Source organism: Catharus ustulatus, chromosome 3 (genome assembly GCF_009819885.2).
Source record: "Catharus ustulatus isolate bCatUst1 chromosome 3, bCatUst1.pri.v2, whole genome shotgun sequence".
Taxonomy (NCBI): Eukaryota; Metazoa; Chordata; class Aves; order Passeriformes; family Turdidae; genus Catharus; species Catharus ustulatus.
The window spans coordinates 50,309,162-50,332,445 of record NC_046223.1 but is presented as its reverse complement, the minus strand read 5'-3'; the positions used below and the strand labels follow the sequence as shown (position 1 = coordinate 50,332,445).

The 23,284-nt window shown below is 38.7% G+C and overlaps 1 protein-coding gene across 4 annotated transcripts in view; it reads left to right on the top strand.

The window, feature by feature from the left end:
- GRM1 (glutamate metabotropic receptor 1) overlaps nt 1-23,284 on the top strand; it is a 187,021-nt gene that overhangs the window by 138,489 nt on the left and 25,248 nt on the right. For all 4 annotated transcript variants that reach the window (XM_033054646.2, XM_033054647.2, XM_033054649.2 and 1 more), the window contains exons 5-8: nt 3,020-3,266; nt 8,963-9,131; nt 10,990-11,116; nt 16,572-17,502. In XM_033054646.2, coding sequence (XP_032910537.1) covers nt 3,020-3,266; nt 8,963-9,131; nt 10,990-11,116; nt 16,572-17,502 — 1,474 coding nt within the window. The remainder of the gene's footprint in view (nt 1-3,019; nt 3,267-8,962; nt 9,132-10,989; nt 11,117-16,571; nt 17,503-23,284) is intronic.

Here is a 23,284-nt window from a genome sequence, read left to right as displayed (position 1 = left end):
GGTCTCTAAAATCTAAAAAAAAAAAAAGAGAAGAAAGCTAACAAAATATTTTTCTATTAGTCTTTGTAGATCAATGATATTTTCTTCTGAGAAACAAAGAAAAAAATAAGTTTCGCTGTTTCAAGTTCTGTTCTGCTCCTTGTTCCATTTAAAAGACTTACTGAGGAAAAATACAACTGTATAGAGACAACCCGTGACAAATATAGTAGTACTTTTGCATTTATTAAAAACTTACCCTATGAAAATTTTATTGAACATTGTTTTGTCTCTGGCTGAACACAATTCCATAATTTCTTTTGTTTTAAAAACCCATACATTTCTTACTGATTAAGTGAATTTTACAAATTCAAATGCAGAAGTGTATTGATAACTTATAATGATGAAAATGAAATAGAGCGGATTTTGACTCTGGGAAGTTAAGTTTAGGGAAAGCATGACTTGTCATTCTGGATTTACTGGAACATCTCTTATTTATATATAAGGATTTTTATATTACTGATCTAGAGGCAATTCATTCAGGCAATTCACATGTTGCTTTCCACTACAATACAATTATTTCTATAGGTGACATTAAGGCAGTCACCTCTGCAGTGTGGGACTATATGCTTGCAACCTTGATTTAGGAGTTCATTCCAAAATAGTCAAAAGCAAATCCTTCAACCATCAAATATTTATTCTCTTTGGAGTTATGCATATTATATTGAAATATGATAATCCAAGCATGTTTTGCTAAGTGAACACATACTTAAGGGAAATGGCCTCTTTTTAAACATTGGCAAGTCCTGTTACATTTTGTTTTCTACCCCCACCACCCACATGAAGGCTTGCCTCCGGAAACACATGGATGCTATCCTTATCTCCTGTAAGCATTACTGATGTTTATGCTCCGTTGTTTTTTGTTTTTTTTTTTTTTAACTGATTAAAAAGTTGAGGAAGATCTGTGATAAACTTTCATGTAGAAAAGGATAGATAGTGAGTGCTGTGCACTATCTATTTTTATGATCTCTTCCACAACCCTCTGATTAGGAGCTTAACAAGAGAACTGCTGTGCCAAGCCCAGGTTCTTTCTGCTTCTCATTCACGTAGGGACTGAGAACAATTTTGTTTTCTAGCTACAAGAAAGCAGAATCAGTGGTAAATTCATAGTGTGCTAATCTTATTGGACTAATCAGCTGATAAAACTGACAGATACTTTATTGAGACTATGTATTAGCATATACAGGTATACAAGTATCTAGGCTATGCTGTACGTTAGTGAGGGTGCACATGCACTGGCATCTCTCTTCTTCCCTGGGTGAATGTTCTGTCATCTTGTATACCAGGTTTTTACTCTTTCTGTGTTTCTCAACATGAATCTCATTCAAGTCATGTTTCACGTGATTTGAATGGGAGCTGTGAACCTTCTCACACAGAAAGTGGCAGATATGTTGCCTCTGGAAAGAATTTCTGCTTTCTTTCAAGCTGTTCCTTGCTTGTGGTGTTGGTTGTGAGTGTATGGTAGGGAGGAGCACATGAACTTGGTCAGATTATGCTATATTCACAAAGCTTTTTAAAATCACCATCACATCTGTTTGCTAGGTTAAGCTCATCTGGAAAATAGTTACTGAGGCAAAATTTTCTCGCCCAGCTGCAATGCAACTCAGGGAAAGCAAGGTAGACATCCCTGCATTTGGGCTCTCTGCTGTCCTAATGAATTCCCAGCTGAAATTTCTGAGTTTAAGTGCAAACAAACTAAGTAGATGTACCAAATCAGAGCCTTTTCCAATGATAGGTGTACGGTCAGTCTTTATGGTTTGTTTTGAAAGCCATATCATAGATACATTAGGGTAAGGATCTATTTTTTAACTGGAAAGTTTTGGTGAACTTGCAGACTTTTACCTCCTTTCATCATATTAAAATGACAAATATCTTCTCCAACCTGGATTCGAGAAGTGTCAGTTAACACCTAGTCTCTCACACATCCTACTTTCCTGGTGTACACAAGGTGTTACTGAGACAAAATAACAGAGGCTGGATTGTAATTGCCTGTTAAACATCGAGTAACGTGGGAGGCCTGCAGATAAAAGCAACTTGCAGTTTGGAGCATATTGTGATTGAATGACTCAAGGGGTAAGAAACAAAACAAGGAGGTTTCTTCCAGATGCCTGGGGTCCCCACAGCACAGGCGTGCAGTGCCTTGGGGTGGGTGCTGGCAGAGCTCTGCAGCAGGACAGCTGGCAGAAGGCGAGCAGGGAGCAGCTCAGGACCCAGCAGGGTCCGATGTGAAGTGCAGCCAAAAAACAGCACCTCTGACAGTGCCAGCCTAGCTGCAGATCAGAGGGAAAACCTATGCGTGGCGAAAACCTCTGCTGCCACGTTGTTTCTGATCAGAGGATCAGACTTCAGTGTCTGTTTAGTCTGCAGTTACACAGAAACTCAGCATTACAACTTTCTGTATCAATCCCATACTGGCATATCTACTACCACTTTTAACTAAAATGACTGTTTCTGAGAACTTGAGAAGTGGTGCTGATTTATGTTGTTTAGCTATCAAAACTGAAAGGGACATTGTTATCTGGACCCTGAAACCCATGAGCTTAAAAAAAAAAATCTTCAAATTTAAAAAAATCAGATTTTCAAGGAAATCACTTTAAAAATTGTTCTAGTGGAAATCTATCTTCTTGATTAACCTTCCATAAAATAAATAACATTGTGGAATGACTAGGAAAAATTTAAAAAAAAACAAATGAAAGATGACAATTTGATTAAACAGGTGCTTCCTCATGAAGCGTTTCACTTTTAATGAATTCAAAATTTCTGAGGTGGTGGTGAGCATTTTATTTATTTATTAGTTTGTTTATTTATTTATTTATTTATTTATTTATTTATTTATTTTAAAACCCTGACTGGCACCTTGTTTATGTCTCTAAAACTTTATAAGGGAAAGAAGGAAATCTCTTTTTATATATCATAGCTTTTTCATATTTTCGTGTCATTTCATCTTTCCTTACAATAACACTTTTTTTTCTTACTATTGTAGGCAATGAGAGCTTAGAAGAAAATTATGTGCAGGACAGTAAAATGGGATTTGTCATCAATGCAATATATGCTATGGCTTATGGGCTACAAAACATGCACCATTCCCTTTGCCCCGGACATGTTGGACTGTGTGATGCTATGAAGCCAATTGATGGCAGCAAGCTCTTGGAGTTCCTCCTCAAATCCTCATTCATTGGTGTTTCTGGAGAAGAAGTTTGGTTTGATGAAAAGGGAGATGCCCCTGGAAGGTAAAGAAGTTTCATCTCAAGTAATTAAACCAGAGGGTGGGAAGTGGGAATGTTAATGTGTTTGGGGATGTAGATTTCTTTGGATTTTTTTCTGAACCATTAAGCATGGACCAGTCTTTCCAACAGCCAAGAATCACACTGGTAACACATGGTATCTTATATTGGGATGGGAACTGCAGTAGAACCTATAAATTTCTAGTGTTGCAGGAGATGACAAACCTTGTAACTCACAGACTTCTTGTGCAAGGTACTATTGAGTCTCAACATCAGGGTTTCAGTATGTATAAAGCCTAACAGAAATAATTGGAATTTAATGAAGCATTTACCTGATGTGCTTTTGAATAGAGGGCTGCAGAGCAGATCCTTTTCCAACTGGAGCTCTGCTGAAACCTTGCCAGAGACTATTTAGTGTTGATTGGTAAGCTCCTTTATGACCTCCTTAATTTGTTTCACTCCAAATAGAATTAGATCAGTCCCAGAATTTAAAGATAAGTTTGTGTAGAACAGGACAAATAATAAGGTTTTTCTAGCAGAAGTTTCTGTGTTTGCCTCATTTGGGGTCTGGTCCCAGCTGTGGCAGCTGCCATTGTTTAGCCCTCCCAGCAGACACAGGATGTACCCAAGCAGTGGGTAAGGCAGCACCTTGGTGGACTTGGATGTCATCTTTGTTTCTCTTATGGGAGCAAACTGGCAGAGATTTTTCCTTTCAATTAGTTTTGTGGGTTCTACTTTAACAGAATTTTTTTTTGTTTGTTTTCTTTTTTATAAATATATTTAATTCAGCTGCTGAGGTACAAAATCCATTATTAATTGAAACCTACCCAGGGATTGCTTCACTGAAGTTTGTTTTCCTACTGAGTTGTTAAAGTGTTATAAAAGGCTCTCTCACTCCATCTTTGGGCTTATTGCATAAGTGCATCTAGTGCCAGCACCACACAAAGGGAGGGCTCTGGAGCATACAAGAGTTTTCATGTCTTTTCATGCCTCCAAAGAGTCTTCATAAGACACAGTGGTCTTAAAGCAACTCTTATCTCTATTACTAGGTTTTGTTAGCAAACTGGCCAATGTTCTACCATATTCTAGGGGTTTTTTTCTGTTGTCATATTTAAACAGTATATGCATTGAAACTGTTTGTTATATTTAATTAGTAACAAAAGCTAGTCAGTTTGGTCTTGTTGAGTTTTGACTTCAGAATTTTTTTAGTCTAAGATACAGATCAGTTAGGTTAGGCTTTGAAAATAGAAGCAGGAAATTCTCTTACTTTTGAACACATACTTATCGACACAAATGCATAAATCAAGTCTTTGCACATATAATTTAGATAATATAGAAAAATTACTGCTTAGTGTAGCTTTAAGCTTTTTGCACACTATTTGTGTCCATGAAAGCATTACTCCAGCTTTGCATATGCTGCATTTTCTGTCTGTTAGCTATTTGGCTTGATGTTTAGATGTAATTTTCCAATTTTAGCCTAATTCTTACTTATTATTTTGTCACCCAAGAGCATTTCCACAACTCTCAACAGTACCAAGCATAGAATTAGATTGAACAGTTTATATCAGGATATGTCTCTGAGTATGCCAGAATGACGGAATTTATTTCATCCATCATTTTGGTCTATAGAAATGTTCATTTTTCTTGATTCCTTGGCCTAATTAGAATCTGATAGGTTATTTTAGGTAGAGAGTTTTTTGTTATTGTTCCTCATTTGTATTTTCACAGTTGGAGCGAGCAATTTTGGGGAAGGAAATTAAATCAACCTTTTTGTTATTCATTTATGATGTGGACAATATTGTATCAGAGAATGGCTGTGTGTATATGAACTGTGATCAGCACAGTCTGTCAGATCCTTGTATGGCAGCAGGGGTTTAAGAGAATCGTCTGTAGCTTCAGACTGGCTGTAATTTTTCCACAGCTTTGTGTGGAAAGTCCCTTCGTGTGTCAGTGAACAGACCATAGCACTGTGTCAATACCCAAAAGAGTTTTTGTACCTCAGCAAAATAGAAAGATAAACACCCCATACAACACCTAAATATAGCAAAGTCAGCCTGCTATGAGATTTGCTAGTTTTTTTGGCTTTTCTATGCAAGTGAAAGAATGTCACACAAATGTGTAAAAAATTTTTAGATAACTTGTCCTCAAATCATGTCAACCTCACAAGGTAGAATAATATTCCTTCTTAGAAGTCAGCAGCCTTTGTCATAATTTTCAAAATCTGTGAGGTTCTTTGAGCAATTGACTCCCACAAACTCCTAATTGTCATCATCATGAGTAAAGCAGATAGAGTTGCCTGTAGTTATGTTTGTCTGGCACTCTCATAATCTCCTGTTGTGAAACCTGTACAGCTTCATGAAATCTTAACCATTTGTTTAGATACATTTCTTTTTCTGTCTCAGGCTCAATTCATGGTTTCAAGATTTAATCAAAATGAGATTGGAAAACACAAAGCATGTAGCCAAAGGTGTATTTCTACTGTGAAGAATCTTTTCTTTGGATATCTCTTATGCAGAAACATGAAGCAATCTTTTACTGGAAGGGCACAAATGCAGTCGTTTGTGACTGCACTGCCTCTGGGAAAAACTGACATGGATGTAACTCTGGAAACTCAGCTGTATGTGCTTGTTATACTGTCATTAAAAACATGCTGGTAAATTTGCTGCACTTTTAACTTTCCTTGAGTAGCTCCCATTTCCTTTCTCTATAGCAATCATATCACCCAAATTTCCAGAAATGGCTGGAGAAGGTGTGAAGGATGCAATAGCCAACACAACATCCTTCTCTGAGATACCGAGCTATCTTTTTAGCTCTGGTCAGTTCTAGGTAATGACCTCCTTTTACCTTGTGGTTGAACCTTACCTTTCTAGAATAAACAATTTGCATAGACCTTTGACCATAAAATGCTTTGTGACAGCAGGCAGGAGAACTTTCAGCCCTTCCAATGAACCTTTAATATTTAGAGAAATGCTGAGGTTCACAAACTAATAGAAAAATTTCACCTAACATTTCATCTTAACTAGACTTGGACTTAGAACCATGTAAGTCTATTTAGTTCAAAATTTCCAGTAGTTGTTCAGGCTTCAGTCATAACAACACTACCTACTCCAATGCTTTGAGTATTTGAATATTTTTTCCAGATATTCATTTAGTTTCAGAGTTTGGACTCATGGGTATTTATTTCAGCTATTTACATCCCAGCATTGCTCAGCATTGCTCTTTTCTGTCCTGTCTTCATGGATAGCAAACATCAGTACCACTCTGGTATTAGGCTATGAAAAAAGGTAACTTCAGCTATCTCAGATTAACTAGAGTAAGAGTGTGCCTGTGACTAGCTGATTTGTATTCTGGCTTGCCTTACAAGTAACTTGTTTATATGACACCACCTATTGGGTCACATCATTTCCCAATATATTAGATATCTTGCTCCTGTAAGGATTATTTTTCTTACCCACTGAATGTTTTAATGGTTTCTTTAAATGCTGCTATGTGTATGTGAAATACAACTGCCTCGAAGAAGTCTCACTCTCTAAGAGCTTCACAACTCTTGTCAAACCCACTCCTTTTGGGGTCATAATTTTTAGCATGGGCACAGCCCAATGTTGCTGAAGTTGTACATACATGAGCAAGGGGATGGGAGGAGGTATTCCAGTACTGAATTTGTCTTTGCTCAAAGCAAAGATTTTTCATTAAGAAAAAGAAGGAATGGAAAAAGAACTTAAGCACATCTCCATATACCAAATGTATTTGCTAGACCACATTTTTCCACTTAAAATTCAAGCTGCATATCAAAGCTGCAAACATTGTACTACAACTTGTCATACTACCAGACTGTGTAAGAGCTTTTAATCTACATACTTTATTCTTTGACAGGTAATCTATAGGAAAAGGAATGGTATTACAAGAACTCAGGAGAAACTCTTAATTGATATTGCATTAATGTCACTCTGTGCCTTGTGATGTATTTTTGTAAAAATGAAAAAACATGTGGGCTTAAAAATTCCAGTAAGGGAATGTGAGGCATAAGTAATCTTTTATTCTCCTTCCTGAATTACTTTTCCAGCCCAGAGTAACTCTTTTTGTATAGTCTAATATAAGGTCAAACTAAAATGCAAGTACATTTTCCTTGCTAGGAATAGGCATGCATATTTCTACTGAGATTTACTCCATTATGAAATGCCTGACTCTCACTGTTTCTTGTTATCCTGAATCTTCACAAGCCTGGAAACAGCATGGAGTTTTTTTAGGCACTTCCTTTAGAAGAACTGGGATATGAAAAGCAATTTTTCACTAATGAATTTGAAATTTACCCCATTCCTAAGCAATCCCTTGATTAGTGGCCAATTCCCAACCAATGGAGCTACCTCCTGCTTGGAGCTCAGTAGCAGGGGTTTCTTTTCACATGGGATTCAGTGGAGCTCTGCAGTGGCACTAGCATTATCTGAGCATGCATATTTGAAAAACTGAGGTCTAATTACAGCTGCAAATATGTTTTTCTTTAAATCACCTTTATCTAGAGAAACACCAAAGACTTAGTTAAGAAAATTACTCTGCTCTACTCTAGAGAATAATTCTAGCACCTCTTCCCTCTGTGAAGTGCAGGGAGAGTTGAAATTTGCATATTTGAACCTCAAAATGGAAAAGAAACAAATGTATTTCTCTCTTGCTCACAACCAAACATTGAAATTTTATTTATGGCTCATATTTTGCATCCTTTACCTTTTATTGTTAAAGCATGTACAGATTAGCAACACTCATTATAAACAAAAGTTTTTTTCTCCAGAGGCTGAGACAATCCAGTACTGAAGAGCAAGGCAGTAAATCTCAGGCTTGGAAAATATAAGATGCTTTGTTGTTTTCAACTCTAATGCTGATTTCTTGCTCTCAGTGCCCTTTCTCTTGTCATTTATTAAACAAAGTCCTCTCCCTTCTCATTTTAAGAGACCAGGCTTTGTGTTTAGCCTCTTTTGTGGTTCTTCCTCTCTATACATGCTCCAGCATTCATTCTTCTGTTCTTGCTTATTTCCTACTAAGAATCAAGCTACATTCTGTGGTTAAAAGAATGAATATAATAATTATCAATAAAGGATGTACACACATCTGGTCCAACCTATTGAAGGCAAAGGGGTAAGCTGGATGTTTATTGCTTCCCTTACCTTAGTCTCGGGAAGTGCTCTCCTGCTTGCGTAGGGTGAGGAAGTAAATGTTGTGACTGAGGTGCTAACTTTTCCTGACAGAATCACTGGGCTGCATAATATGAATGGTTGAACTTAGAGCTTACAGCTAACTTACGGCAAACCAGTTTGGTTGGGTTTTGCTCCCAGCAAGGGCTATATTACAGCCAGCCTTCATGGAGACACCAAGTGAAGGTTAAAGAAATTTTCACAAATTATTTGAAAACACAGCATCCAGACATTGCCTGAATGTGCATCTTCAGCAGAGTTTACTGTCTTTGGTGTGCAATTCTTCCTGGACAAACAACTTTTTCGCCACAGTTTTATGCAAGCAAAGCAAGCAATCAGCAATTGTTTGTCAATCACAGCTGATACTTCCTGTGATTCTGCTGCAAATCCTAAAGGATTTGGGGTTTTTGTGAAACCCAAGTCCGTGGTATTAGGGGATATTTAGAGGCAGAAAAAGAAGAGCAAGGTAAATTTTTGTCCTTCATCACAGGACAGTGACTCATTGTTCTTTCCTTGCAGATATGACATCATGAACCTACAGTACATAGAACCCAATCGTTATGACTACGTCCTCATAGGGACCTGGCACGAGGGCGTGCTCAACATTGACGACTACCGGATCCAGATGAACAAGAGCGGAATGGTCCGGTCCGTGTGCAGCGAGCCTTGCCTGAAGGGCCAGATTAAGGTGTGCCTCAGACATTTACTTTCTGCTACAGCAATATTAATGTCCAGTCAGTGTTTTTCCCTAAACCCAAGGGAACCTCTTTTCAAGCCAATGGGTAGGACTTCCTTTCCTTCAGGAAAGCCAAAATTTTAGAACATCTCCTAGATTAGTGTCTTTCCTTAATAACACCATATACAGGCCCATGTTTTCTAAAATTACCCTTTGCAGGGACAGAGAATCTTCTAGTGTGCCAGAATTTGAATTTCACCTTATGTGAGAAAGATTTGCACTTAGTCATTGCCTATAACATTTAGTGGCTGTGATTCACCTGGGGGCTGATCTTGAAAATATTGTGACCCATGGGGATACAGTATTTTGCTCCAGCAATTACACCTGCAAGGAAAAGTTGGAAAAAACTCAACAAACACCACACCTATTTGTATCTCATGTTCACAACAAGACAAATGGAAACAGAAATTAAATCACTCTGTGTTCATCAAACAGTAGCACTTGCATCAGGTTACATATAATTTGCTACCAGTCAGGTCTGGATGACATAAAGACATAGTTCACCACTTTCAAAATGATATGTATGAATTAAGTTTAAAATGGAAAGAAACCCTTTCAGCGAAATCTTCTTAGAAATTTCTATTTTCATTTAATAAGCACATTTGCAGCTTTTTATTTCTATATTGCTAATCCAAGCAATAGGCAACTGATGATTTGGCAAAGGCACAGTGACACACTCCAGCATCTTGGAGGAGAAACATTATTGGTATTTACCACCCTCCAAAACATTTTTCCCTGTTTTTGAGATTGTGCAGTTTGTGTATGTGTGTGTGTATATGTAAACACCATGCATACAAAATGCCAGCTTCAGCTCACATTGAAGTCTATTGGATTCTCTCCACACACTGCATGAGGAAATGCCAACCAAAAAAAAAAGCCCACAAAGCCAGTATTCAATAAAACAAACATTTTGCATTTCACTACTGTACTTATCTCTGCATATAGATGGATAGGAAGATCTGTAAGAAAAGGCTGGATTCCTCTTTCCAGGCAAACAAGGCCAGAGTCTTTGTCAGAGCCCTAGGATCCAGAGATATCCTTAATCTTTCTTTCAGCCTCAGGGCAATGAAACCAGGAATCAAGACAAGGAAATAATCTTTTCAGCTTTGGATCATTACATTTAGCAGCCCAGCAAAGAAAGAAAGTTTTCAGGGATATTTGTCCCTAAACGAGCTGTTCCAAAGTATGAGATTGGTCACTGCTTAATTTTTTTATTTCTGCTAGAACTCAATAGATCCTTTTAGCAAGATGTTTTGTAATTTCTTCTTATTTTAATTTCTTTTGTGCTTGTGTTATGAGCCCCAAAGAGACTTCCACATAAATTGGAACGTATGTGTATGTGCTTGTGTGTATATGTATATATATGTATTTATATGCATGAATTACTCTTTGTTCTAATCTTTGACTTTGTTTACTGCATTTTACTGTGCAATAGATATCAAGCATGGGCTGAGCTGCTTGTCCTGACCTCTGCCATCTCACAGATTAAGCCTCAAGTTTGATTGAAAATATTCACCATGCCTCTGTACCAGAGGGAAAATGGTTTTGTGCTTTTAACTCAGAATGGCTGTCCCCAAAACAAAATAAAATTGTCCCCGGGGGTTCCTTGAACTCCTAAGCACAAATTTTAATACAGAGATCACTACAAAATCATGATTTGTGTTTTCTAGCTGTTTGAAATGTGCCATACACAGGAATCCTGTCATGTTTTAAGTAGTGTATTGTGTTATGTGTTTGCTGGGGGGTGGTGATGTGTGCCTCCTTGTTGTCTGACAGAGGATCAGAACCGAGGATGTATTCTGTATTGCAGGTGATCAGGAAAGGAGAAGTGAGCTGCTGCTGGATTTGCACGGCTTGCAAGGAGAATGAATTTGTTCAGGATGAATTCACGTGTAAAGCCTGTGAGCTCGGCTGGTGGCCAAATGCTGACCTGACAGGTAGGGATGTGCCCCTCCAAAAGCATTCTTTTTCTATAGGGCACAAGGAGAATGCTGTGTGCTGGACAGTAAGATGGGAGCATCCAGAGATATTAAAAGTACATACTTGGACACACATTCCAGTGCAGTTTAGGGTGACTGTCTTTCATCTTAGTGCAACACAAAGACAATAAAGACAGAAAAACTTCTGCCAAGAAGAAGTGTTATACTCTGTCTGTTCCTTTCCTTCATTTAGCACAAGTATTAATAAAGCTGTTAAGACTGCTAATGAATTCAGCAGCATTTGCAGCAATTTAGCAGTGACTATCACAAGAGTTCAGTGCTTTCTTGTCATATTGACTGGAAAATCTTTTCTGATCATTTTGCCATGCAATTAGTAGTACTTTATCTGTGATTTCAGGACCTTCAGTAACTGATTACTGGACACTTGTCTTGTTCCCACTGCACCCACCAGCAAGAGGAATTTCAACAAATCCTGAGAAGAACTGCCTGTTAGACTTGGTCTCCCTTGTGTATATTCTTCGGATGAGTTGCATGCTTTGGCATCCTTCTGTTTATTTTTTACCTATCAACATCAACCTCCACATTTGCTCTGGGCTTCAGAGCAACTATTACTCAAAAAAAAAAAAAATAGCTGCAACATGTTGAGAAGCATCACCCTGACCTTAACTTTTGCCTTGTATCACTGTGAAAGACTAGAGGCACCTCTGCCCTATGTCACCTCTGCAAATCTTGGATGCCAGCATTCAGCAGGACATTATTCCTAGTCAGAAAAACAATCTGATCACTTAGCCAAAGATCAAATGGGCAAATTAACACATCTTTGTCCTTTACCACTACTGGATGACAGCTAGATGTTGCTGCAACATTTAGCACATAGACAAAATCCTCAAACTTCAATTAACTTGTCCTATGAGATACTTCAAGCTCTAGTAACTGAAGCCAAATGAGCTCTCAGGGCACGTATTTTGAGAGGGATAGCTAGCCACTTCTCTGGTCTCTTAGTCACAAGAGACTAGGAAATGTGACCCATTAATTGTTTTGGTTTTCTATGGAATGTAAGTTATGATCATGTCCCAGATGTGTATGTAAATGTAAATTCTATACCTCCCACTCCCACCACCCTGCCCTGCCTCTGCTCTGTTTTGCAGCTAAACTGACAAACAGATTTGTCAGGGTAAAGAAATCTCAGTGATTATTCAGACCCTTCAAGTTTCATGTCAGTGGTTTACTGTAGAGAGAGAAGTTAATGAAAAATACATTCTGTAAGGGCCCAAATCACAGGAACACATCTGGTATTCATAGAAACCAAAAAATCCACAGAACCTTTCATAAATGTCCTGGCCATTTGAAAAGCTCATATTCAATTCCTGCTCCTAGGACACCAGCTTCTGCTAATTTTAAAGCAGCTATCCATACACAAACAGGTTTTGCTGGTCTTGGAAGTTCACGGAATTGTTTGTATCTACTCTTCAGGGAAAAAAATGGCATTTATTGATTAAAAGGGAGCCAGAACAAAAACCTGGTGAAAGATCAATATGCACTTGAGAGAATATGGTTCAGTGCTAGCAGCTGCTCAAAGTAGCTCAAAAGGGGTCATGTCAAAACGACAGGCACTGCTGAAATGAGTTGCAGAAAGAATCAGTGCTGGAAAAATCTCCAGGGCATGTTGCAATCTATTAACTTTTAATGAAATCAGTAGATGACCTGCTGATTTGTGTTTCTTCTCAGCAAGGAGACTGGACTGCTGCTGTTTTAAAATCACAGCAACGTCAGCCAAATGACAGCATAGCCATCGACTTATTTCCTAGAGAACATTGAAATGGCAGTCTGCTCCCGCACAGCTTCTTCAGTCTGTCTCATTGAAGAAAAACCTTCTTTTTTTAAACCCTAAAATTGATTTACTTGAACTATACTACAGAGTACAAAGCTGTGAAAGGAAGCTGATGCCATCCTAATTTTTAGAAGGTGATTTATCTAGATAAACTCTGTCTCTTGAACTTTGTGGGAGTCACCATCGGTATGATTTAATTTGGAATTCTCTTTTCTTGCCAGGACTCCCATCAAACATGTTTTTATAGCTTGATTTTACGTGTTGTATTCATACCCTGACAGTCACCATAGCATCTAGACACAGACAGTAACATCTCACAGTGCAGATTGTTTTTCTCTTTGCCTTAAATGCTAAACAAGTATGTGGTTTTAGACTCATTTTCCATCACAGATGGAGTCTCTAAAATCCTTAATCCTTTTAAGAAATGTGAAGCACATACTAACCTATTTCATAATACATGCTTTTCAAGGTGCTCATTTTCTCCATTTGAAATCAGTGTCTGTTGCTCAGCAATCATTTCCCGACATTTTAATTTTATTTTTAAATGTATACTTTTTTTATTGCTACACTTAAATATAAATTCAGTGAAGTGGATTCAGCAGACACACAGGATTTCTCACCACAGCGGATGAAAACTTGACCTGAGAAATAGTCACTAAAGCCAGTACCTTTGACCTTGTGCCAAGAGAAATCTTCTATAGTACCAGAAATACAAGAAGGATGAATGTCAAGCTAGTAAACTCAGTTTACATAAATAATTTTAAATAAGCACTAAGCCAAGATAGGGTAGGAAGTTTTATAGTCTTATGAAAAGAATCATAAGGTTTTGGGGCCATCAGCTACCTGGGATGTGTTAATGACCTCAGAAAACATCATAGATTCCCTTATTGTCCTTGCACTATAAATACAGTATTAAAAAAAATAATTAGCCTTCTGACCTTGGAAATTATTCACAGTTAAAATGCAGGAAAATGCATGAAAACTACAGGCAGCTTTATGAAAACTACCAGAACAGCTTTTAACAGAAAATTTTAACTGTAAAGCATTTGCTCTGATTTTTCTGAGGTTTGGGTTAGCTGTTTTTTGTTTTGTTTTTTGTTTTGTTTTGTTTTGTTTTGTAAATGCATGCGCAACTTCGTGGGTATCCTCCCACAATCTCAGAGGGGTTCCAGAGCCCACTTTCTCCTAGCTGGGAAATGACCCACCTTCACAGGTGCTGACAACCAACTGTTAGCTGATAATAAGCAGCGTAGGGAACCTTTTGCAGTTTGTACAATATGTGGTTCTTGGGCTTGCTGGTGCACAGGAATTACACTGGTTTTCTAAGAAAATCTTACACAGGATAAGCTTAAAACAAACTGTAGACTTAACTACCATTTTGGATCTGGGTTAAGCCTCTGAAAATATGGTTTAAAATGGAATAATGTGAGTATGTCTTGATGTTGTTAAGCTTAAAGTCCATATGGAAACTTAACCCTTCCAACAACCACTGACCAGCTTCTTGTATGAGAAGAGTTTCACATGTATTAATCAATGAGCTGGAGCTCCTGATCCTTAGTCTTCTATTAAATCATAGAGGAGTCAAATTCCAGTCAGAGCTGCTGAGGCCAATGGCCAAAGGTTCACAGTTCTAATAAAGAGGTTTTCCTTCATATTTCACCACAAAAGTACTGGTTAGAAGTATGGGTTTCCTATCTGAGTTTTGAACAGACATACTGAGCAAAATTATTTTCTTTATAAAATTTTCTCTTTATTTTATAGTATTTTCTTTATAAAATAAGACCTTTGGCAGCCACTGCTATAATTTATATTGTTTTTGATGTTACAGGCATGTGTAACAACAGCACCTGTAGTTAAGTCAGCTTGGAGACAAATCATACAGAATTACAAGACCTTCTTTCAGTTCATATGACATTAGCAGACATTAAAAGTTCAAGTAGAAAGTTCCCATGTCAGGACTTTTGCTTGGGCTGATTTCTTTTTTTCTTCTTTTTTATTTTTTTTTCTTTCAACAAAAAACATATTTTCTCCTCTTTCTCAAAAAGACGCTACAGTAAAACTCTTCAACCCTGATCTATACTTTGTCTTACTTCTCAATTATTTGGAAGGAAGGCCTTTACATTACAGTACAGGTATCTACATAACAGTAGAGGTGTCTGTTGGTAGTTTTGTGACACCATATGAAAGATGCATATAAATTAGGCAAAACTGTGGGACTCGGAAGCTTTTAGTTCATAGATGGCTTCTGCAGATACACTCTGAGGAGGAAGAGACTGAGCATGACTTTTGCCCATCACAACATCAGGGCACTTTTAGAGATCTAGCAGCAAAAATGAGAGGAGAAAATGCCTCTCACACAAACTTGCTCACATTACCATATTTTCCGTGTTCTTTTCAGCCATGTCCAACAACTCAGACAGTCAGAGTTCATGAGCAGCCAGTCCAGGATGAGAAAAGCTGGACCAGCAGTTTGTAATGAAGACATCTGGGTGGAGAGGTGGCTAGAAAATAACTGAACTGTAAGGCAAACTGACACAGGGATAGTGAGGGACTGGGAGGAAAGATATTTGAGAGGTGGGGGAAAGGCAGAAAAGGTGAGTTGTGTCCAAGGGAAACTGAGGAGGACAGAAATAAGGACAGGCCATGGATACTTCCCTTGGGATAAAGAAATATGTTAAAAGCATTTTGGAACTATTAAGTCAAGAACAGAAATTAGAAAATGCCATAATGAAAGTCCGTAATGGCTTCACAACCATAACATCTATTAAAACAAAGGATTTTATTTTCTCTCTAGTGTTTATTGCTGGTATTACTTCAACACAGTGAGGAAGATATCCAGAGACTCCTTTGATTTGAGTGTGGGAGAGAGCAGCTAAATACCATCTTAACAGACACCTGAAAGTGTCAGAAAGGAAAGTCTTTGCAGTTTTTACTTGAAGGCATGCATATACTGTGGGTTTGATTTTTCCAAGAGAATTAAATTATATTATTTAGTGGGAAAAAAGTGAACAGAGGGTTTGAAAAAATAAGAATAAGATAATGTGAAGAGAAAAAAGCAGAAATGTGCTAAGAAGGTGTAGAATCTATGACATAATTCCATTAAAATTTGGAGTTTATTACCATTTTTATTTCCTTAGGGACCTTTGATTAATTTATATTATTTATAAAATCATTCTCAAAAAAATGTAGTGGATCAAACGATAGTGATTGTGGTGATGTTTAAATAAATTAATCTGAGGAGGTAAAATCCAACCCACTTGCAACAATGCTTTCTCTGCTGAAATGAAGAGAGGATGGTGAGTTTGTCTGCATTCTGTTCCCAGCTGTTCCTTTGGTATGCTGGGCTTGTGATCAGGTATCTCTAAAACCAAATACTTCCAAATCTAATTTCCTGTTGCAGCATCATGAAAAAATATTTGGGATACCCAAAATGGATGGCTGTTTTTTGAACATATTTCATCCAAACTTTTTCATTCTGTAGTTCACTCCTTTGTAAAATGGTTTTAATAATCCATGTCGCATAGACATATGCTAATGTTCGGATTATACTGTGATCCAGCAAAATAGGTTCATCCAGGAGCTGCCTTTTCTAACACTCTGTTTCTCTTCTGTACACTGCAGGCTGCGAACCCATCCCTGTAAAGTATCTCCAGTGGAGCAATATAGAGTCTATTGTGGCTGTGGTCTTTTCCTGCCTGGGGATCCTGGTCACCATGTTTGTCACCCTTATCTTTGTGCTCTACAGAGACACCCCTGTTGTCAAGTCCTCCAGCCGCGAGCTCTGCTATATTATCCTGGCTGGCATCTTTCTGGGTTACGTCTGCCCTTTCACCCTTATAGCTAAACCCACCACAACATCCTGCTACCTCCAGCGCCTTCTCGTGGGCCTCTCCTCCGCCATGTGCTATTCTGCCCTCGTGACCAAAACCAACCGCATTGCACGCATCCTGGCAGGCAGCAAGAAGAAGATCTGCACCCGCAAGCCGCGCTTCATGAGCGCCTGGGCCCAGGTGGTCATCGCCTCCATTCTGATCAGCGTGCAGCTGACGCTGGTGATCACACTGATCATCCTGGAGCCCCCCATGCCCATCCTCTCCTACCCCAGCATCAAGGAGGTTTACCTTATCTGCAACACCAGCAACCTGGGCGTTGTGGCTCCTGTGGGCTACAATGGGCTCCTCATCATGAGCTGCACATACTATGCCTTCAAGACTCGCAACGTGCCTGCCAATTTCAATGAGGCCAAGTACATTGCATTCACCATGTACACCACTTGTATCATCTGGCTGGCCTTTGTGCCCATCTATTTCGGGAGCAACTACAAGATCATCACCACCTGTTTCGCAGTGAGCCTGAGCGTGACAGTGGCTCTGGGGTGCATGTTCACTCCTAAGATGTACATCATTATAGCCAAGCCTGAGAGGAACGTCCGCAGTGCCTTCACCACCTCAGATGTGGTGCGTATGCATGTCGGGGATGGCAAGGCACCTTGCAAGTCCAACACTTTCCTCAACATATTCCGGAGAAAGAAGCCAGGGGCTGGAAATCCAAAGTAAGTGGGTTGACTGGAGGTACACATCTATCTGTGTATGTCATTCTCTTTACCATCCTCTCTTGGTTGATGTAGTCTACTGATAGTAAGGTATGTAACAGTTTTTCATCTCATGTGTAGTAGAGAAGGTGGAAATGACCCTTTATTTCTAAGGCCCAGATGGATATTGACATGCTGCTTATTATCTTCTCTCCTGCTCTGAAGGCAGCCCTGTGCACAACTCCCTCTATTGCTGGGGCAGGTCAGGCAGTGGCAGAGCAACCAAGCTCCATTTGCAGCTTCTTGCTTCTCCTTGTCACATGTGCCTGTGACAGGAATCTCACACCCATCTGCAGTTGCTCTGCAATACGTTCAAACTGAAGTTCTACTGTAGCCTTTTAGAAAAAAAATCTCTGTCTGAATGATTGTAAATCACATGTACTTGCCTAAGGGCACTGGAATGTGTGTGAAAGCTGAGGACAGAACATTGGTTTTTAAGGTAGTGTATTGTGACAGTCCTCCAGACTGTGATTCAAAAGCACTCTCCGTGCTATCCCTGTGCTCTATTTCATACTCAGCATTATGAGCAATACTCTTACTCATCATTTGTGTAAATCTCTCCATGGTCTCAAACGCAGCGTTGGTGTGAAAGTTGTGGAAGTCAACTGATGGTGAAAATGAACTTGCATTCACATCTATAGAACTCATTATTTTCCTTGCTAATAATTAAAAGCAACCCATACGCAGCAGAGCGAGAGAGAGAACTGTTACTTCAAACAGAATCTCCCTGTGAGAAGCTGTCTGAAAATTTGCATTCTATGTTATCTTATTGTTTTTTAATCTTTAAAGAAGTACCATAGGGCTAGAGTTGAGCTTAGATGATTTTCATCTCAATTTAAAAAATCAAAAAACACCAGTGAAACCTGTGTTTCTAAGCTTCCCAACAGAATTAAAATTCAGTTTATTTCCAGTTTTTTGGGATCTGTAGGTTTCTCTGAGTCACTCAGGTTGGTTTTGATTCAGTTTGCATAAGAACCATTTTCATCTGTCCTTGTGATGGAGGTAATACTGTAGAAAACCCATGCTGTGATCAATTTTGTCTTTATGCTACTTCAGTACATTTTATTTTTTTCTCTAGACAGGGGGTCAGAAGGGAAGGGAATGGAGACATAAGTGACCCAAATACACAGCTCAGTGTGCCACAGAAGCCACATCAAGGCTGCCAACTCCAGAGCTATACAGAAAGATAGCAGAGAATGGTGAGCAGCCCTAGCAGCCACCACCTGCAGGGAGATGGCCAAAAGTCTCTGTTGCCCAAGACCTTGAATTCCATGCAAATAGAAAGATGGAACCTGATCCACCTTCCTCTGACTCTATGGGGACTCAGATGTCTGTAAGAAATTAGTGTGCTTTCCCTGCAGTGTGGTTTCTGGCTATCAGTTTTGGTTTCTTTAAGTTGGTATCTGTCAAAAAAAGAGTACTTTTGAATATTTTAGGTCATGAGACACCTAATAACTAATTCTCTGTTCTGCTTAGTCTTCTTCTACCTTTATAAAAAAAAAAACTCAGTAATTTAAAAGATCCAAATGTGATATACTTAGAATACAGTTCTTAATATGAGAGAATATTATATCCTGTTCAAAAGTTGAACTTATCTCTCATCATCGTCACCTTTAAAACCCAACAGGGCTTACCTGAGCTTTTTAGCAATTAGTCTGTTACATAATTTTAGTAAGATTTTCTCCACCTCTCTGTTAAGCCTGTGTGAGTGTTACAAAGCAAAAAAACTCTACAGGGTTTTAAATTGCTTTTCTAAACTAAAAGCTCAATACCTAGTTAATATGCCTTTTTTCCTCAGGTTAAGCATCCATGTCTTTTTATACTTTCATACAAATTCCCACCTCTGACCTAAACCACTTGTGCAGTTACTGCATGTTCTTCACCCAAACCAGCACAGGTGCAGGGGCACCCTGGGATTGCTGATGGAAAAGGACAGCACATCTCTCTGTTCATGGGCATGAAGAACTGAAAGAAGTTAATAGTCAAACATGAAGCTTTGGAAAGAGATTCACAAGGCAAAACAAAAAGTAATTTCAGGGCTTTGGAGGGGTTTTTTAGCTCCCATCCGAGTCCACTGCAAAATTTCTGAGGACATTGTGACAACAAATAAAAAAGTAAGTCACAGGAAATCAAGGAGGGAAAAGTAGAATTATTGCAGCCTTTGAAGCACCCATGTAGCTCTAATGTGTAATCATGTCCTTCCTGAAACAGGACTTAAAACTACTGCTACATGCTCAATACCCACAGGAATGAACTCCAGACTGTTTTTCAATGGTTTTGTTTGTTGATGTTTTAGGGCTTGTTTTGGTTTTTGGTGTTTTTTTTTTTTTTTTTTAATTTGGTTTGGTTGGTTTGTTTGTTTTAATTCCCTATCAACATCTGGGATTTTATTTGCCATACTTTCAGTAATTCTAATCCTTGTAAGTATGTTGCTCTGTTTCTAGATTCTTCAGTAGTCTCTGCTATGGCCATGTTTTTCTGTCTGTGTAAGTGGCCAAGTCAGCAGTTCTGCACTCAAAAGATTTCTCTTCTAGATGTTTCATCTATCTTCTTGTTATGCCTTCTCCTTCTTCCTAGTTTGTTTTTCTTTTTTTGCTTTTCCATTTTCATGTCTTTTCCTGGCTGTATCAAGTCTCTTCTCTGCTTAATCCATTGAATTCCAATTCCTAAACAAAAAATTGGCATCCATCTAAATTAAATTGGTGTGAAAATATAGGGTTAAATTAAATTAGTTTTAAAAATAAAAACTATTTTACATTTACAAGGGCAAATCAAAATTATATAAGCCTTCATAAAGCATTTTCACGCAGTGTAGTTCTGTTAGTTTAACTAGTATAGCTTGGGGACTAGAGCAAGCCAAGACACTCTTTCTTTCTCTTTCCTAAAGTAGTGCAAAAGAATTAACCAGGGAAGCCTATTAACACAGGATCAATTAGTCAATTCAAAACCTTCAGCTGCCTCTGGTGCTGATATAGAGGTCAGAAGAGTCATCTTGAAAAACATCTGTCCCAGCTGCACTGCCAACAGAGTTTCAGTGAAAATAAATTTCTTAGTAACACTAGTCTTCACATAAGACCAGTGAAGCATAATAAAGCACACTGCCTTTACTGATCCGTTGCACTCTCAAGATGGTACACACAGTTTTGAGGATTTGAACTCGTTCTTACTTTGATTGAGTTAAACTACGAATGATTACAACCAGCATTGTTTTCCATAGAGCTGGCTAGGGATTTTCCAGTGGAACATACATGTTTTCCATCAGAAAATTCTGGCCTTTCAAAATCTTTCATAGAATTGGACTTTGCTGGTAAGCCTTTTCTCTGGGCCAAGGGGACATTTTTTTTCCCATGGGGAGAGGAAGACATTGAGAAATCATGAGGGAATGTTACCTCAACAGTTAAAGCACTCACTTAGGCTAAGAACATCTCCTTCATTTCCCAGGTGGATGCTCTATAACTGCATTATGCACTGTCCAGGGCAAGTCTCCTTTCCATATGTTCTTGTCCAGCAGTATTTGGGAACAGAGTAAAAATCGTTGTAGTGCAAACCCTAGGGAAATACTTTGTATTATTCTGTGAGAGAGTTTGAATCTGGGTCAGAAGGATCCCTTGTGAGTATCTTCAGAACCAAGCTACTGTCATTCTTTCCCTCTTGTCAAATGAATACTTAAATATGTATAAAAAATGGAGCAGCTCCATCAGGAGAGATGAAGACAGAGTGATATCTGCTGCTTGTGTTGAAGCTTTGTGGGGACATTTATTGTTCATTTGCTGCTTGATGGTATTACAAGACCCTGGCTATTATAGGATGATGGCATAGCAGCATTTCTTAGGAGAGCCTTTTACATCTATTTTTTATTTTTTCCAGATGTGAAAACTTTTGTGTATGGATCTTGCTGTGATCTTTAGCTTTCTTCTTGGCCACAAAAGTTATTTTGATCTATGAGGGTCAATGAGCTCAAAGAGAAGGATGCTTTTAACAGTGCCTGTACAATCCCTTCCCTGAGGAAGCAATGCTCTCTTCTGTACTACATGAAGAAAAAAATAGCAAGTGGCACTTCAGATGCTGATTCTGATGAGGGTACAGGAAATGCCTTCTCCAGCCACTGCTTCTCATAGATTCTACGCAATGTGCAGGAGACTGAAATCAGGCCTGCAGCCTGTAGGTCTATTGTGTTGCTTTTCTGTAGTATGCAAACAAATAGAGTTGAGCTGCACAGCAAGGCTCAGAGTTAATAGGAAGCCAACTAGCAAGACTCACTGAGTGAGTCCACATCACATTAATGCATAGGCTACCTGCTTTCCCCTTGTAATTTTAGTATATTTACATTCAAATATTTTTCATCCAGCTGTCTGCCTTCAGAAATGAATAGCTGATTTAAAGTACTTCCAAAAATGTAATTCATATTTTTCACATATTTCAGCAGTCTATGCCTCTAGACTGCTGTCACAGGCATCCAGACTGAACAGTGTCCAGATAGTCACCTGGATCATGGATCTCTCAAATTTGATTTATTTTATTCTGATAAAAATTTGCAGACAGCCCAACATTCCCTAGTAACTTCTTTCTGCTTCCCTTTGTCTCTTCCCTTCTCTTCTCCCTCTGTGCTGGCTCCCTACATACAGTTTTTTGATGAGAATCAGGGTTCTCAGTAACCTCTAGTAACACTTCTGTTCCCTTAGCATAGCTTAGGAAATCACCTACTTTGTCTTGCCAGTTAAAAATTATGTCCAGGTATTCTTAAGTTAATGTTTCTCATTAAACTGACTTGCTGAGTGCCATTTCATCTTAGGCATGCTGTATTGACAAGCTGTGCTTTTCTGGACTCATTTCCCTCGGCCATTCACAGTCCACAAAGACTTTTGGGCTCAAAGGCTTTTGGGCTTTCACCTCCTTTTTTTTCAAAGCCTCCCAGAGATGCATGGTGAGGGGAATCTTAGCACAAGTTTGCCCATGGTGGTGAGAGGAGGCAAATGCACAATGCAGCATGGCAAGACTTGGAGCTTCTGGACAGAGAGAGCAAATGTTCAGCATGTTCTGCTGCACTTGCTCAAATGTAGATATTTTACAGCCTGTCACTTAATCCAACTTAACAGCCCTCTCACAGGAATAGGTGCTCAGAGTACTCCATCTTCTCACTATTATGTTATTACGCTGTGCAGTCAATATTCTGTCTTTAAGCAGGGGTTATATACGCAAGGAGAGAGGGAGAAAAGTGTGAACAGAAGAGGTGAAAGCACTTTTGATGTAGGTAAAACAATACCTTTTGTCCTGATCTCTGCAAGTTAAAGTAGGTGAAATCAAAACAAACCAATCTATCTCAACCTGGCACAGCCACATGGGGAATACTTCCCTCTGTCTGCCTGAAATGTATCAAACCTTCTGAAACAAGTAGATTTGGTGGAAATGCAAGCAGGAATAATAATAACTGGTCACCATTGCACCTTCTCCTGCAAAAGAGATATAATAAATCCTGTGCCTCAGGAAACAAGCCCAATATGAGAAGTATTTTCTTTGATCCTAAAACTTGTCATCTAGCCTGCAGCACACAAGAATTATCTTTAAATGCTTCTTATAAAGATTAGCATCTCATGTAGTTTTACCTTCCTACAGCAGTGCCAAACCAGAATAGAGATGATTCTAGTCGGAATAATCTGAATCTAATAGAAGATGGTAGACTATCTGACTTTGCAATTTAGAAAACTGATGCAGTGGGTAAACTTCTCGTGTCCTGCAGTAGTAT